At 53.2% G+C, this 16,202-nt stretch overlaps 6 protein-coding genes across 6 annotated transcripts; 2 read left to right on the forward strand and 4 right to left on the reverse strand.

The window, feature by feature from the left end:
* Positions 1 to 270: 270 nt before the first annotated feature.
* CORC01_11643 (phosphatidylethanolamine-binding protein) lies at positions 271 to 1,073 on the reverse strand (the record flags this gene model as incomplete). The annotated part of the gene is made up of 3 exons (XM_022623265.1): positions 271 to 308; positions 368 to 879; positions 943 to 1,073. 3 exons carry the CDS (start codon positions 1,071 to 1,073, stop codon positions 271 to 273), a joined length of 681 nt encoding a protein of 226 aa, XP_022470253.1.
* Positions 1,074 to 4,444: 3,371 nt separating this feature from the next.
* Positions 4,445 to 5,758, forward strand: CORC01_11644 (uncharacterized protein; the record flags this gene model as incomplete). The annotated part of the gene is made up of 1 exon (XM_022623266.1): positions 4,445 to 5,758. One exon carries the CDS (start codon positions 4,445 to 4,447, stop codon positions 5,756 to 5,758), a length of 1,314 nt encoding a protein of 437 aa, XP_022470254.1.
* Positions 5,759 to 5,865: 107 nt separating this feature from the next.
* CORC01_11645 (uncharacterized protein) lies at positions 5,866 to 7,476 on the reverse strand (the record flags this gene model as incomplete). The annotated part of the gene is made up of 2 exons (XM_022623267.1): positions 5,866 to 6,354; positions 6,412 to 7,476. 2 exons carry the CDS (start codon positions 7,474 to 7,476, stop codon positions 5,866 to 5,868), a joined length of 1,554 nt encoding a protein of 517 aa, XP_022470255.1.
* A 1,030-nt stretch (positions 7,477 to 8,506) lies between these two features.
* Positions 8,507 to 9,312, reverse strand: CORC01_11646 (aflatoxin biosynthesis ketoreductase nor-1; the record flags this gene model as incomplete). Its single annotated transcript, XM_022623268.1, has 2 exons — positions 8,507 to 8,795; positions 8,858 to 9,312. 2 exons carry the CDS (start codon positions 9,310 to 9,312, stop codon positions 8,507 to 8,509), a joined length of 744 nt encoding a protein of 247 aa, XP_022470256.1.
* Positions 9,313 to 11,221: 1,909 nt separating this feature from the next.
* CORC01_11647 (uncharacterized protein) lies at positions 11,222 to 12,493 on the reverse strand (the record flags this gene model as incomplete). The annotated part of the gene is made up of 1 exon (XM_022623269.1): positions 11,222 to 12,493. One exon carries the CDS (start codon positions 12,491 to 12,493, stop codon positions 11,222 to 11,224), a length of 1,272 nt encoding a protein of 423 aa, XP_022470257.1.
* Positions 12,494 to 14,459: 1,966 nt separating this feature from the next.
* Positions 14,460 to 15,137, forward strand: CORC01_11648 (cytidine and deoxycytidylate deaminase zinc-binding region; the record flags this gene model as incomplete). Its single annotated transcript, XM_022623270.1, has 1 exon — positions 14,460 to 15,137. One exon carries the CDS (start codon positions 14,460 to 14,462, stop codon positions 15,135 to 15,137), a length of 678 nt encoding a protein of 225 aa, XP_022470258.1.
* Positions 15,138 to 16,202: the final 1,065 nt, after the last annotated feature.

The raw sequence follows: 16,202 nt of genomic DNA on the forward strand, positions 1-16,202 counted from the left end.
TTGCCTTGTGTTTCTTATTGGCTATTGAAACTGGGTGTGCGCTGCTTGGATCTTCTCTTAGGGCTGTTTAGTTTCTTAAGGAGGATTCATTGTGTGTGGTTTAAAGAGTTTATACTCTCAAACGGAAGGTACCTGTAACAGGAATACTTTACACATGGGCCGGCTTTAGAGAGGATAGTAAGCGACCGCAAACGAGCCATGTCAGGTCGACCCAATATGTTGCAAGGCGTTACCTAGTGAACCATCAAATCATAGAACAACTTATAAACATCACTGTTTTTCGTTCTGGGCATAAATGAAGTTGGCACCTGATTCGCGATTAGCTTACACCTTCAACAATCAGCAAGTTGCTCGGGTGTCAACTCACCAACGGCAACGAGGCCATTCTCCTTGGCCCACTTCTGGACTCCACGTCCCTCTTGGCCTCCCCAATGCTTGCGCTCCTCCGGCTTCGAAAGGTCCAACTTCTCCTTAGTCCCGTTGGCAGGCACCCAGGCCGTGAAAACGTAGCGGTGCTTGCCCGTCTTCGGGGGAGGTCCCGGGGGTTTGTACTCGATGACCTCGTCCAGATCCGCCGGCTCGATGCCAGAGGAGATGGTGGGAGAGCTACTGACGGCAATCCAGTGGCAAAACTCGGACCAGATTGGGTTGCTACGAGTGGGCGCGTCTGGGTCGGTGAGAGTCAAGACGTACGTCGTGGCAATGAAGCTGGTCATTGACGAGCCACTGACTATGGCGACGGTGGGCGCCGACTGAAGATCGGCAGGCTTCAGGGTGTTCCCGAGATCGGCCACATTGGAGGAGGACCACTCAGCCGCGACGCCAATGATGGGCTCAAAGTCGTCCAAAACGGTAGGGATGACCTTGGCTTTGTCGAGCCTGTATACCGCAGTCAGCGAGCTCTCATGAGCAGAAAAAGCATGTTATCGGGAACACACGTACTCTTCGTGAACGCGAGTCAGATCCGCAGCAGTTCTGAAGACGAATTGATCTTGGCTCGTCGGAGCAGCGACGGCGACGGTGCCGCAGACAGCCAGCGCAGCCAGGAACTTGCTTGCAAGGGAGCCCGCCATCGCGGGGTAGGGGTCGCCGGGTTTCGTGGCCGTTGCGCGTCCGGAAACGATTCGATACAGCGGATGAAGACGGACTGAAACGGTGGAGATTGAGTAGAAAGCCAAGCGAATTCGCTGAGAAAAAACCTTTGGCGTTTCTTCTTGGACGTTTGATGCAAAGCAGCGTTGAAGAATTGTGCCCGCCGCCGGCTTCGGTTCGGCAGGGAGGGAAAAGCGGGCGGTGCGGGTGCGTCTTGGTGATGTCATGCCGCTCAGCTCTGGCGTGCTTTCCCCCTCCCGGAACCCCTGCACTTCGCGGCGGCCACTGCAACGGCGCCCAGTCGGTCGCGCACTAGTAAACTAGATGGGTCTGATCACGGCAACTTTATTTCAGCCGCCCTCACTCGTTTGCAGAGCATTCTCAATAATCTTCACGACGTGTCATGATATGTGAAGTTTTAATTGACGAGATATCTCTAGATTCATGTGCCTGTGAGACGTCATGTAATTTCTTAAAATCAATAGTAGTTATGTGGATTGGTATGAAGCCGTCTGGTGAATGAAGTGCACATGGCTTGACTTCGAATCAGCCAGCGCAGGAGCGGCTTTCCTTCCATATGAAGTCGAATTTCATCTGTTTGAAATGAACTTGGTTCGCTCACCTTTTCTGTCTCCGTTTAGACGCTATTATTGCCCATTGAGCACTATTTTTATGCTCAATGCTGACAATGCCATGTTTGAAGATGGGATGCATATGGGAACAGGCCGCCTAGTTCATCCATGTTGCCGATGCCAATCCCCTGGGGCACACGGCCATCCAAAGAGATATGCCCTTTAAGAATACTAGATTATATCTCTACCAGCCTAGAAGGTATTTGAATGGTGCCGGGTGAAGAAAGCCCGTCTGCAGGAGGTCCTGACTCCGGCTTCGTGTAGGTACACAATCCAGTGGCAAGTTGTAAGCCATCAGAACGATAGAACGATACAAATGAGCCGAAAGTCCTTTGGGATTCATGTAGCGCACCAAATATGGTTGCTTTAGGATTGGAATAGGTGGAAGAAAAGAATGGGAATGAGAATAGAGAGGAAGAGAAATGAGAAGCTGCTGAAGTTTCAAATCTGTACTTATTATTACTTATATACTTGAAGTGCTTCGAGAACACATATCGCTATATGTATAAATTGTATGATGGACTCCAAATAAGTGACCAGTAACATTGAGTGTATCAGAATGAAGTCAATTTCGATTGTTGGCAGGCATCAGTTTGAATACTCAGACTAAGATCGACCATAAACATTCGTTTCCTTCGTAAGTCCAAAAGGATTTGGAGTCACGGAAAATCACGAGACTTTGGTGCAAATGAGTTCCAGTTTTCCTGTCATTGGATGTCTATTTATACCCCTGTCTCACCGAGGCTTGTCCTCCTAGGGCGAAGGGAATCCTGCTGCCTGAATTCTCAGCCCTAGTAGTACGACGCCAGCGAGCTGAAGTAAGAACATTTGGTGTGAGCCGCTCATGCTCCGAGCTTTGAAGTGCCACTATGCAATTGTTATCTGCTTCCCCGCTGTTTCAGCCTGGTCAACTTGTGAACTGACCGAAGGATAGGGTACCTTCAACATATTGATTGCCTTCACGTAGGTAGTCTTTGCCTGCCGCAAAGAAGGGGCAAAGAAGGGAAGAAGACCCGCAGTGCCGACCAAATTCGCAGATCCTAGTCATTTCAAGGTAGGTATTGCTTACTTTGGTCGCTGGCGCAAACGAATACCTAATCTCAATAAGCCAATCACCAATAACCTTGACTGGCTCCGCATTTGCGGTGTAACCTCGGGCAGCGGCTCAGCATCATGTTTGCGGGCATCACGCGACATGTTGTGGATGATGTGGATTATTTCATCGTATGGGCAAATTTGATTGGATACCGTATGTCGGCTGCAGCCGGTTGTTTCTTTTTGCTCTGCAGTGAGCGGAGGAGACTGGAGTTTATGTTGGTTATTGTATCTTGGCTGAGCTTGGCACCGTAAGCGAGTTTGACAGATAAGGCATTTGAATAGGGGCTGGCAGAGCCTAGAACTCTACAAACGGAGATCTGTGATTTGATATATTCTCGCTTCGAACATCGATATGACAAAACACCTGTGGGTTCATCTTTTGCGGCTACTTTTACTACTTTGATCGTCTTCCGCCAAACGCCTGCCTACTGAACACAGCGCAGCCGGGCGAAGCCAAGGTAGGCTGGCCATGTGTCACGATGGTATTGCTTTTGTCCGTTATGAATCCCAGTCAAACACGATATTCCATGTCACCCCGTAGATTTGCCAGTTTGGCACTTTGGGGCCTGCCTCTGGCGCACATCGTCAGCACTGGAAAGTAGGGTGCGTCCATGCCATCAACTCGAGCATCATCATCCGCAAATGGGTTTTTCTCCAAGTTCCGCCCTACGCACGTTTACAGTTTACTATTAGACGCTTGGGAAGAATAACTAGCCAGTTGAGTGCCCCGACTACGGCTGCCTATCAATGAGATAGATGGAAGCCTACCATGCGCTGTTAAACGGAAAGAAAATTACAGAGTGAAGAATCTTTCTAAACTGATAGTGAAAAGTCTGCCTTTAGGCCCCGTCGGTACGTTTGGCTGGTTGAGATTCTGGCAGCTGATGAGAGCGTTTCGCAACTCCTCTCCCCGGGACCCAAAATGATGGACTTCGGTACATAGTGATGAGGCTTTTGGACGCTTCGCCAAGAAACGCCTCCGCTGCGCAAAAGGGCAGTGCGTGGCACGAAGGAAAGCCCGACGACTGAGAGGCAACGTGCCGCGTGGCTTCATATTACCGAGCGAAGGAACAGGAGTCTGCATACCGGCCAATGTTGCTTCCAGCCCAGCAGCCCAGCACCATTGGATAACCTGGAGGATGGCATTGCAACCAATTCATAGAGTACAGAAAATGGAAAGAAACAACGTCTCGGCGGAAATGCTGACCATGTCACAGACCGGGTGCCCGCGGCGGCCCCGCCAAACAGAAGCCCGCAGCACATGTTGGCCTGCGCAACACACCCCTCCCCCCATCTGATGAAGGATCCACAAACCAACCAAAACCTCAACTGCCTGATCCAGTGGGCTCGATTATTTCAGGGTGTTACGCCCACCAACATGGCGGTGGCCAGCAGGCAACCGTAACCTGTCCCGAATGCTTTCGCCCGATATATGTGTGCAATGTCGTGTATCAGGGGGGTTTGGGGTTGCTTCCCGTCAACCCCAGCTCGTCTCAATTTCTGAACTCTCTCCCCTCTCTCTTTTGACAGTTCTATTCATCCCAGATTTTCTCCTTACTTGTTATTGCTTTGCAGGCCGTCTGTGTTCGCGCAACTGAGAGAGAGCGAGAGTGAGAGACAACATGACGTCGGTGGCCTCCTGCTCGTCCATGGTCATGGCGATATGGACGGCATTGAGTCGATGTATTCAGAGGAGGGTTTTTCGCGTTTTTGCAATCTGTTTCATCCTGTTTCTCGGCGTTACTTTTCACCTTTCTCATAATACCCAACGACCTCATCACGAGCCATTCGAGGCCCCGACCACGAAGCCTATCGTTCATGGCAATCCGGTAGATGGACTGCCAGAGCCCTCATACGATCTCAATCCTTTCCCTTATTCTCCTCAACTAATAAACACAAACGGCACCGATAGCAGAGTGTTACCGAAACCCTGGCTGGCGGCAGTCATCTCAACAGCATCAGATGTCGAGCGACGGATGCTCATACGATCCACATGGATGAGGATCTTTAACGATATCCCCTTTGATGGACGCTTCGTGGTGTCGAACCCCGGTCCGCAGTGGATGGGGGTGGTGGCCAACGAGAATCGCACCTTTGGAGACATGATTGTGCTGGACAACATCGCCGAGGACGATATCACCGCCAACACCATCAAGACGCTCGAGTTCTACAAGTGGCTGGTCGACCACGACGTTCAATACGAGTTTGTCTCAAAGATGGACACCGACCTTTGGCTCAATGCACGCGGGTTTTGGGAACGTTTTCTGTCACCAAGGCTTTCGACCGACAACGCCACCGGGCTCATGAAGAGCACTGTCCAGAAGACGGTGATTGGGGAGCTCTACTACTCCAAGTACTGGGATCTCGTCTTCCCGCACGGCGCCATGTACACCGTTACATGGGACATGGTGAAACTACTCGCGCATCTCCAGAACAAGCACCACGTGGTGACGGGCGAAGACATGGCAATTGCGACCCTCATGCTCAAAGGGCACGAAAAAGCCAACTTTGTAAATTTCCGGGGCTCAGAGAAATTCGACTACGATGACAAGGACGCACGACATAGTGGCACGGCGTGGGCCAGGAAGAAGACGCATCCGGACGCCATCCAACACGCGCTGGTCGGCGATGAAGCTATTGCCGTCCATCAGCTCAAAGACGAGAGCCTCTGGTTCAAGGTGGCAGACTGCTTCGACGAGCAAGGGATCAAAGACGCGCCGCTGGCTTATAACTCTGAGCCGGAGACTCAGCGGTCCATGTTGGTGAAGTGGGATGACTTTTGGTTCTGGATGGGAGTATCGGACCGCTACGACGCTAGATTCGACAGGATTCCGGACTTTCTGTGGACGAGAGAGGGAGGGCACTGGATATGTGACGGCATATGGGACTTGGGGAAGACCAAAACGGGATACACGGGGGATGAGAGCACCGTATGATGGAATGCAGGATTCGCATTTCGGTCTAAAATTTATATATGATATCCATCAGCTTCCAGCGTAGAGAATGAGACAACGTAACAATTGCACCACCCATGGCTCACGAATCACGGCACTGGGACCACATTCAATGTGATTGTCTCCCCAAAGTTCTGTGTACCAATCTCGAGAGTAGGATCACCTTGCGTGATTTGGAAGATGTTAGAATTCCCGGCAACGCAGGTGAGGGTGTTATCGGCATTCAATGTACAAACATTGGCTTGCCAATTGACGTTGACCAACGCTGAGGCAGCGGCAGTGGATGGAAAGAAGTATTGGTAATGGAGAGTCGCTTGACCATTATCACCAATCATAGCTTGCAAGCCACCATCGGCAGTGATGAGTGAGCAGTCGGCCCGAAGCTTGAATTGTTGCGCGTTCTGTCTGTTGGCGCTGAACAAGAGGCGGTAGCCCGAGCCAAAGGCTTGCTGCAACTGAGCAAAATTGCCGTCGGCAGTGAAATCGCCGCTGTTTGATGCTTGTAAGACGAAAGAGTTACTCGTTGTACCACAAGCACCAGTAATGGTGGAGGTAGAGGAACTGCTCGTGGAGGTAGACTGGAGTCGAGTAAGCACATTTCACGCTGCATAAGGCAAGAAAGGGGCAGATCTTACGCTAGAGCTGCTGAAAGAAGTAGTGGTGATGGTAGAGCTGCTTAAAGGTGAAGAACTGCTCGATGTTGAAGAGACACTTGAAGTCGAAGAACTGCTTGAAGTTGAGGATGTACTTGACGATGTGGTCGTGGTGGTTGGGGCAGAAGTCGTGGTGGTACTACCCGATGTCAAAGAAGTTGAGGATGAAGTTGATGATGTGCTGCTGGAGCTGGTACTAGAGGAGCTAGGTCCAGAGCTGCTGCTGCTGCTGCTACTGCTGCTGCTACTGCTGCTGCTGCTGCTGCTGCTGCTGCTGCTACTGCTGCTGCTACTGCTGCTGCTACTGCTGCTGCTACTGCTGCTGCTACTGCTGCTGCTACTGCTGCTGCTACTGCTGCTGCTACTGCTGCTACTGGTCCCGGTCGTGGTTGAAGTCACAGTGATGCCGCCACTGGAAGTGCTGCTGATACTGCTGGTCGATGATGCGCTTGCCGAGGTGGTCGAGGGCGAAGCTGAGAAAATGCTCGTCGTGCCGGTAGAGGTGGAAGCCGTGCTAGTAGTAGTAGTGTTACCGAAGTTGAACGTGCTGCTACTCGAAGTGGCAGGGATCGAAATGGAACTACTGCTAGATGCCGTTGAAGCGCGGGTAGTGCTCGTGGCGGAACTCGGCAAAGTGGGGTTCAGGGACTCTGTACCAAAGGTTGAGATTGACGAGGAACTGCTAATAGTACTGCTGCTGGAAGAACTGGACGTGGATTGACTACTGGTGGATAAGGACGTAGATGAGACCACTGACGAAGGTGCGCCGGATGAAGAGGTTGAAGAAGCGCTGGAGCTGCGTAAGCTTGTGATGTTGGACAGCGACTGGCTGCTGATGCTAGATCTGAGACTGAGACTGGTGGATGGGCTTGGAGACGACGAGATACCGGTGGTCGAGGAGGTTGCAGAGCTGGTACTGTTTCCAAGCCTGGGAATCACGGTAAGAACAAAGGCCACGCTGACCGGGGCCGGCGAGTTGGAAGGTTGCTGTGCGAAGGCAGCAAAAGCCAAGGCCGTCAAGACGGCCGCCTGCTCAATCCAGCCCATGGCTTGCTGTTTGCCCTTCCGTCGCCAGAGTGTGAATCACAGGATCCTGGAGTCTCGAATCAGGAAGAGAGCCGGCCTTAGTGAAGCATGACTGATATTAATGATAGGGGGAAAAGGAAAACGAAGAATTTGCAGCGTAAAGTAGGTGAAGAGAAGTGTGCGAGGTCAGAACGATTTGGTTTACCGGGAGATGGGGAAATAACGCAGTAGGGTGGCTCCGCTTGGATTCCCGGTCAGTTTCGAGATGACGAATGTCACCACCAGGCGCTATCGACGTAGTAGATCCATACTCATCATTCCGTCTGCATCGTAAAGTACTCTGGTAAGCCAGACCCGTAGCCGACCGGGCACCGTACTTGTACCCATAAAACTTTCGACCTGGTCATGAAAAGAGAGACATGATTGTTCGGCCCGGTGGTCTAGAACACCTGGAAATGAATTTCAATTAGCGACAAAGAGGTCCCAAAAGACTGTGGATGAGAACCCAAGCCGAAAGATATAAGAGCCATGTCGCGACTGCAACGGAACTCAGTAGCCACTGAGGCTAGCGAAGATCTTTGAATGAAGGAACGAGGTCAATGCATAAAGGAACCATTCCCTTTGGTGATGAGATGGACCATTTTGCTCAAAAGTTACTGAGCGACGATGGGCGTGGTGTCTTGTCTCGGGCCTGGGCGGCAGAGTCATCAAGTGTTGGTGAGTCATGTACTAAGACTGCAGGCCGAGTGAGGAATTCGTTTGGGTGTTACCTGGCTGTGACGTACCGAGGAATGTATTGGAAACCGAGAGGTAACGGAAGTGAGGATGTTGCCGAAATGAAGTAGGCACGTGGTAGTAAGGCCATCAATGACGTTTGCGCCGAGCAAAGGGAGGATCGTGGTATGACTTTCTCCCTGTGCAATTTCTGTCGCTGATTCTAGCCATGTACAATTTACAGCAGGCAGATAACGACCAGAATGTGATGTTTCGCAAATTGCAAGGCACGTGAAATCCTTTAGTCCGGCATCGACGAAGACCTCTGGGAAGCCAACTACCATCCCGGAAAGTTGCCATTATATGCCACCATCTTGCCGCCGTACTTCTCCTTGGTCGCCGCGGCAAGGACCTCCATCATGCCATCGCACGACTCATCGACGCCGATGTGAGCCTTCTCCAGCCCCAGGCCCCGGGCACCAGCGTTGCCGAGGTCGGTCTGGACCCAGCCGGGAATGAGGACCCAGGCATTGAGCCAGTCCTCCTCGGCGTTCATCCTGATCGTGAGCCAGTTCACCGCGGCCTTGGATGGGCCGTAGACGGCGTTTGGGATGGGAGGTTGGTTCCTTGCAAATTGTTAACTCAACTGCTAATCTCCTCAACTTGGAGTTTGAACCAAGTTACTCACTCTATGCACCCTGCGGTCGAACCCATGGGCACAAACATGGGTTCTTTGGATGACTTCTGCAGCAAGGGGCGCGTAGCTTGATAGAGCGCGACGACGCCGTACACGTTCGGCTCCATGTGAGCCTTGAGGTCGGTAATCTTGACTTCGGCCACTGCCGGCCAGACGTACGAGATCCCGGCGTTGGCGATGACGATGTCGAGGTGGGTGATCCCGTACTTCTCCTGCAGCTCCTTCACGGCATCGGGTGCATCCTTCTCGACGGACGCGTCGACTTTCACCACGATCAGCCGGCTTCCTTCGGCTCTGGGCAGGTCGTTGAGGGCCTTCGAGGTCGGGTGTGTTGGATCGCGGTTACCTGCAATCACAATGTGATCCGGGAGAGCGAGGTAGCGTTGTAGGAGACCTTTTCCCAGGCCTCTGTTCGCCCCGGTTATGAGAACTATAGTTGTCGCCATCTTCTACCGAAAAACGCTCGCTTAAAGAGTACCCGATGATTGTGATGTTGGTGTTACCGAAGTGTGAGGAGATATGGGCACCTGGTACCAGGATCTTATGGAAAGTAAGACTTGTGCTTATACTATCAGAGGTCCTCACCTTGATAAATGCACGATTAATCAGAGGCAAGTAAGGGAGGTCAGCAATAGGGTGTCGAACGATACCTCTATAACGTTATAGATGTCGGCGGAATTGACCGACCGATACCTGCCTCAGCTGGCAGGATTGGTAAGCACTAGACAAAACGCCTGCTTCCGTGTCTGCATGATGGTTGGCTGATTGCTCCAACGTGACCTTGAAAGGATCATGGACCTTCGTAGTGTTCTGAACGAGTACAAGACCGTACGGAAACTAGGTCGTTTCTGCGGTACAGACAGCAGAGCTTCGTACACCCGTTCATTTCGCTGCTTGACGAGATTGAAACCGGTTCGTAGATCCCTCGTATTCCGAGCTTCTCTCTGTTCCTTTTCGGAAGCAAAGTAACAAGCTTGCTATCGGAGAAGCGATGGTATCGATGACCGGTGCGGACTCGGTGGTGTCTTACGGAACACATGCGGGAGACTGGCGGACGAACGTATGCGGCGACCTTTGCCGGGGCCCCACTAGGGCCGCCACGGCGTCCGACAGCGCGGAGACTCAATTTCCAATCACCTCTAGCGCGAATCTCTGATTGGGCTATGCCGAACCCTCGTCCGCAACCAGTGCAGACTTTGCAGCCAAACCCTCGCTTCTCGCGCCCCGTTCACAAGAATTCAACTGTTCCCCGTCCGTGATATTCAATCAGACTGCCTTGCCTCTCAACAATAATTGGTCTGGTGGTGTAGTTGGTTATCACGTCAGTCTAACAGCTTCCGATGTTCCCCATCAGATGCCTGAGCACACTGAAGGTCTCCGGTTCAAGTCCGGGCTAGATCATACCATGGGCGATTGGTTTAGTGGTATAATGACCGCTTAGCATGCGGTAGGTCCTGGGTTCGATTCCCAGATCGTCCATTCTTTTGCTCCCCTAGGCTATTACATTCTTTTGCGTTTGGTCTGCAAACGCTGGATGGTATATTCGATCGACTCCGGGCTCGTCAAGTAGCAAATTGTGGGAGTTGACCAAATATGCAACGGAGAAGTGTGGCTCGGTGCGGGGTTGGTTTTAGGCGTGAGAATGAAATGGCCATAAGCTGGCGATGATGCAGTGTGCCTGTGGTCTCTAGATATCCAACCCGTTGCCGCTGCAAAGATGCGGTGTTATATGGTGATCGAACTTCTCCTCGTAGCTCGGCCTCCTGCCAGCGAGATGGCAGTTAGAGTATGGGCGCTATCGCGTATTGGATCCCAATCGCATTGGGGTCTCCCGTCTTCTGGTCTTTTCCCTCCACTTGTAATATCTTCGAGCCTTGGAGTGCATCCAGAGAATGTGTGCAGAAATCCTCCAGTGTTTCCGTAGCAAATCAACCCATCTAGACTCGTGCCGGTAGAAAGAGGCCTTTCATTTCCTTTTCCTGATGACGCTTGGCGGGCAGAAGCGGGTCGGCTCGGAGGAGCCTTTGGAACAGCACATCACCGTACGATGGATGCCAGGACGTGGAAGAGCCATTCACGCCGAGATCGCGTGGTTTTGTGCGGCCTGGGGCTTGAAATTCGCTGGCAAAGGAGCGACCGGACGAGTGCGATAGATTGTAAAGCCTGCAGCCTTAGACAGTGGCCCGTCTTGTGTCTTTCTCGAGCGTGCGGTCTGCCACCCCAAGCGCGATAAATGTTTTTCGTGCGCCGTGTCTATCCCGGCTTCACTGCTTGACGCTGCTTGAACCTTTCCAGACCGGGACCTTCTTGTCCTGTCAGAGTCGATCCTCCATTCAAGGTGGGTGATGCGGGCGACTATGAGCACTTCCAGACTCCCTTCTCCTCATCCAGCTCGAACTTTGTAGACTGTATGCTGAAGAGATACGTGAAGATCCTCTCCGTCTCGCCACCGAGCACCGGCAACTCGACAACGTCTTCTTCCTGCAAGTTCCACCCCTGGCTGTCGACCTGATTCCAAAACTCGTTCTCATCCGGGTGCCTCTTCTTCCAAGCAATGTAAACCCAGGTCTGTACAGAGTTTTTATTCGTGCTCTTCGAAAGATTATGTACGTGAACCGCCGTCCAGGTGTTTACGAGAGAGGGGAGGGAATCCACGTTGTACGTGCAATCGCTCATGACGATAACGTCCCACATCTTGGACTCGACCAAGGGGCCAAAGGATCCCTTCCGGCCATCGTCCCAGTCGAGGTTCTCGTATTGCGAATGGACAGTCGCTGCAACGCTCGTCGCGAGCCTCTTGATATTCGCGCGAGCCCGGTACTCGGCTTCAGGGAGATCCGTCATGAGGACGGACCCCTCTCCCTGAGGATCAACAGGAGACAAAAGCTGCGCCAGCCCGTTACCCAAAATCCCAACACCGCATCCGAGCTCGAGGATGTTGACCGGTCCATTCCCGAACAGCAGGTTGTGAAACTTCTTCATGCGCCACGGGTGCTTCTCGGCAGCGAAGCTCTCGCGCGTGTTGACCTGCCAGAGCCCGCAAACGGCCATCAACCCGGCATCCCAGATATGCCGCGCAATGCTCTCCCCGATATCCTCCTCAATCTCAAAGACAGCCTCTGAGGGGCGATCACCGTGTTGAAGTCTCCGGACACACGTCGTCGGTGCCTCGCTACCGGGCGTCTGTACGTCCGCCCACAGGGGCAAGATCTTGCCGCAGTCCCCCTCGAACCCGGCAAAATTGACGCTCGTCGCGGTGTCGGCTGATTTATCTCCTTCGGCGCGGATGCGTATCCTCAGCGGTCCGAGGCCGTTGCTGCTCGGGAGGGGCCCTCTCCCCGAGAGGTGTTGAGCCGGGATGTCGGCCTTGAGGACGCGCATGCCGGGGGTCCAGCGCAAGACCTTTTCGGCGGCCAGAATCATGGTTTCGCTTTTCTGCTTCTTTGATGGCTGCTGCTGGTCCCAGCCGGCGGAGACCTTGATTTTGATCGGTTCATTATCATCCGGTGTGAGGAATGAGTCGCCGAGGTCGGTTGTGACGGTGAAGACGACGTTGAGTGACCATGGATGTTTCCTGTTCTCCTCGCGCGTGAGCGTCGGGGCTCGGAGGAGTCGTATGTAATGCATTGGGTATTCGAAGCAAGGACTGGATTCGTTTTCTGCTAAACTCGGTCGCTTTCGAGGGTGACGTCGAGTGTCAATGAGACGACGTCGTGAGCAGGCGGATGAGGGATGAAAACTGAGAAGACGCTTAGTCATCGTTCAATGACTAGTTAGATGTCTCCAAATGGGAAAATAGAGGGGCCAGTGGCCCAGCTCAGGGCACCTCCTTCCGCACTTTCAAGTTCGAGAGGATTGCTCGTCAATGACTTCCCCATCTTTGATTGAGTATACACACCAGCTGAATGTGTAATCCAACTCACATGAAAGCATTTGTGGTTATGGACGACTTGGAGCACCGAAACATGCAACCACTCAAGCAAGACTAACGTGTCGTAGGCAGTACGCGCTGCTTCGTAAATGATGCATCCATCGTGTACAACAGATGTAAATGTAACAGCAACTGCTAGCTATTTACACAGTATCCCTTACATCCAGATGCAACGATACATCGAGTATTCGCTTTGTATATTGTGAGAAGAAATCTCAGAACGGGAACGTGGGAGGTTAGGAGGTTTACTGTCGAAATGCTTGAGCCTTTGTAGAAAACTACCAGGATGGTTGATGCGTTGCCCATTTTTCGACAAATTGTAGGAAAGAAAGGCTCATGGAGAACCTAGAACATAGAGTTTTCACGGCGAGATATTGAGAAATGGGACGTTTCCCATAGGAGATGGCGGTTCATCATCACGTACCAAAGTAGTATTGTGCCCAAGTGACGTTGAAAAACGCTCGTCTTTGACGCGGTAGCCCAAATCTGCACTTGACCTCCCAGAAAGATCTGTATCAAGGGCCACCGTGGGCTTGATGGAACTTGTGGCCCTCTGCCGGGAGCGATGGGGGCTGGGCGCAGGCGTCGTCGCGGGGCGAGGCCGGGGGCCCAGGTTAACACTGATATCTGAGCATCATGAGTGTCTCGGACTACTAGGAATCATCAATGCCTTTGTGGAGATATTCTCAAGTTCTGTGAATAGTCGTTGGCTGGGCTCTCGTGTCTTCCAAGGCGCTGCCGCTGAAACCTCGAGGATCTCGCCTTCAAGATGAAGTAGCCTGACGTCTTTAGTCCACCATACTCCTTCGTTGAGAATTCCTTGTAAATCACTCTTGAGAAGCCGAAGTGCGAATACGGTTGGCGTATCGAACCGCGACATTACCTAGTATGGAGGCATTCTCCCTCTACGTTACAACACAGTATCGAGGCATCCGTTTCCTGCCGTGCCCACCGCGCCTCCTGCGCTGCCTCCGATCGAGGGATATCTGCTGCATGTACTGTCTCTGGGTAGAAGTTTCTGATTTTTGAATCTAAATTTTTGTATTTATACTAGTCTGCTTGAGCGAGGTCTACCGTGGCCCCCCGTGACATCCGATCGGAGACCGGCGACAAGTGGACCCAACTTCCGGCCTCGGCTACACTTTACCTGACCAAAACCCAAACACCTTCTCAGCCATTGCCGATACTTCTAAATAATCACGGAATTACATTATGCCAATGGAACCAGGCTCCGATCTCTTCATCAAAGAGTGACGCAGTGACGGACTGGCGTCTCGAACATCTCCCCCCTCCCAGCCCCCGCAACACCCATAGGATCGGAGGTCGCCGCCCCAGCCCGCCGCGACCGGAAACAGCAAAACTCCATCCCGCACTACGGATGCCTCCGATGGTAGGAGGTCGGCGCCCACACCCGTACATATTACATACACACGAATCATCTGGCAAGCTGTGATAAGCGTCGCGTGTTCGATAAAATCACCAAACTACCCAGTCTCATATCAACGCGAAAGGGGAAAAAGAAATAAACTCGCAGACAACTGAACTTTGCCCCACGTTTCTGACAAACATCCTTAGCGCTATCGAATCTAGCCTCACTACATTACCACTCAATAAAACGAAAAGAAATAGAAAAAAAAGTCTCAAACTAACCACAAAAGCACCATGGCCGAAGAAGCCCCCCTCCCAACCCGCGACCCCAAAACCGTCCTATCCTCCATCCTCTCCCTCACAGAAACCCGCATCGTACCCCTAACAGCGCGCGGCGTGACCTCGGGCTCCAAACTCTTCGGCGCCGCGATCCTCTCCTCCTCTACCCTGTCACCCTACACCGTCTCCACAAACGACGAGCGCACCTCGCCCCTCCTCCACGGCGAAATCAACTGCATCCAACACTTCTTCACAAAGGACTACCCGGACCCGTCAACGCGCCCGGACCCGCGCCGCGACTGCGTCTTCTTCGCCACCCACGAGCCCTGCTCCCTCTGCCTCTCCGGCATCGCCTGGTCCGGCTTCCGCGAGGTGTACTACCTCTTCACCTACGAGGACAGCCGCGACCTGTTCGCGATACCGCACGACATCAATATCCTCCAAGAGGTCTTCCGCGTGCGGGCCGAAGGGGAGGACGAGGGCGCGCTGGGGCGGCGGGCGCTGTATAACCGCACCAACGGGTTCTTTACGGCGCGGAGCCTGGGGGACCTGGTAGATGAGATCCCCGGGGAGGAGGAGAGGGCGTACTGGAGAGGGGAGATGGAGCGTGTCAAGGGCTTGTATAACGCTTTGAGTGACACGTACCAGGAGGGCAAGAAGGCTGGCGCGGAGAGTTCGAGCGTGTGGAAGTAAGGAGGCAAGCTGCGGGCCCGAGTAGATCATTCGTCAATGGGGGGCAAAGGGGAAGGCGGATTGCTAATTGTTCAAACTTTGGAGTCCGCGTTGTGTGGTGCTGGCAGTGGCTGAGTTGAAATCGGCGCCGGTGATGGGACCGGGCGATGCTTAGAGTCGAGGACCGAGCTGGCGTCTTCCTTTAGCATCGATGTAGTTATGGTTATGCCGCCGGCGATGACTGGTGCCCGGCCTAGAAGGTTAGAGGTACCGCTAGGCAAGACCTGTTTCCAATTCCAGCTGTTTCTCTTTCCAGCCACATTTCATGATTGCTCCTCCCGTTTCGACGTATCGAGTCAGTACGCTGGTGTAAAGCTTACGTGTACTCGGCCTGTCCCAGCATTTGCCGTGTAGATCTCACCTCGGCCGGCCGTGGCCCAGCCCCGGGCGAGACCTCCGCAACGCAACGGCAAGGAGAGGAAAGGGAAGGACTGGAACGATCAAGGGCGCATGCAGCACCCGTCATCGGAGGGAGGGGGCCGATGCATAGGCGGGCCACTAATGGCCGTCAGCAAGATTCTGCACATGGAAACGGCCGCAACCCACGATCCCTCGGCCCCCCGGAGCGGACACCTGCCCGCCGTCCTGCGCCGGCAGAACTTCCAACGCACTGTGCTTGGGTGCTGACGATCCGGGCGGTTATGGACCAAGCAGACGAGGGCGGATATGCATGCGCGGGGTAAGTCAGAAGACGGCAGACCGGGGCATGTGGGCTGCGGCACGGCGGTACGAGCCAAAGGGCCCCTCCCCTGTCGATGAGGTACATTTGATTCTTCACGCCCCCTTTCCAGGGCTCTTGATGGGTCTGAAGCACCATCATTGGCCAGGCTTGCCTTCTCTCCCAAGTGGCCCGCGTCGTTTTAGGCACATGCATGTTGTTGCGCAAGCGTTTGCGCAAGCGTTTTCGGCGTGGGGAGCACGTTGCGGAACGGAGTTGGCCGGGTTGAACGGGCCCTATGTACCGGGGGGACGAGAGGAGGAAGAAGGGGGAGGAGGAGTGATGCTCTTTGTCGGATCGGCCGGACA

Source organism: Colletotrichum orchidophilum (assembly GCF_001831195.1).
Source record: "Colletotrichum orchidophilum strain IMI 309357 chromosome Unknown Scaffold_129.1, whole genome shotgun sequence".
NCBI classification, from domain to species: Eukaryota; Fungi; Ascomycota; class Sordariomycetes; order Glomerellales; family Glomerellaceae; genus Colletotrichum; species Colletotrichum orchidophilum.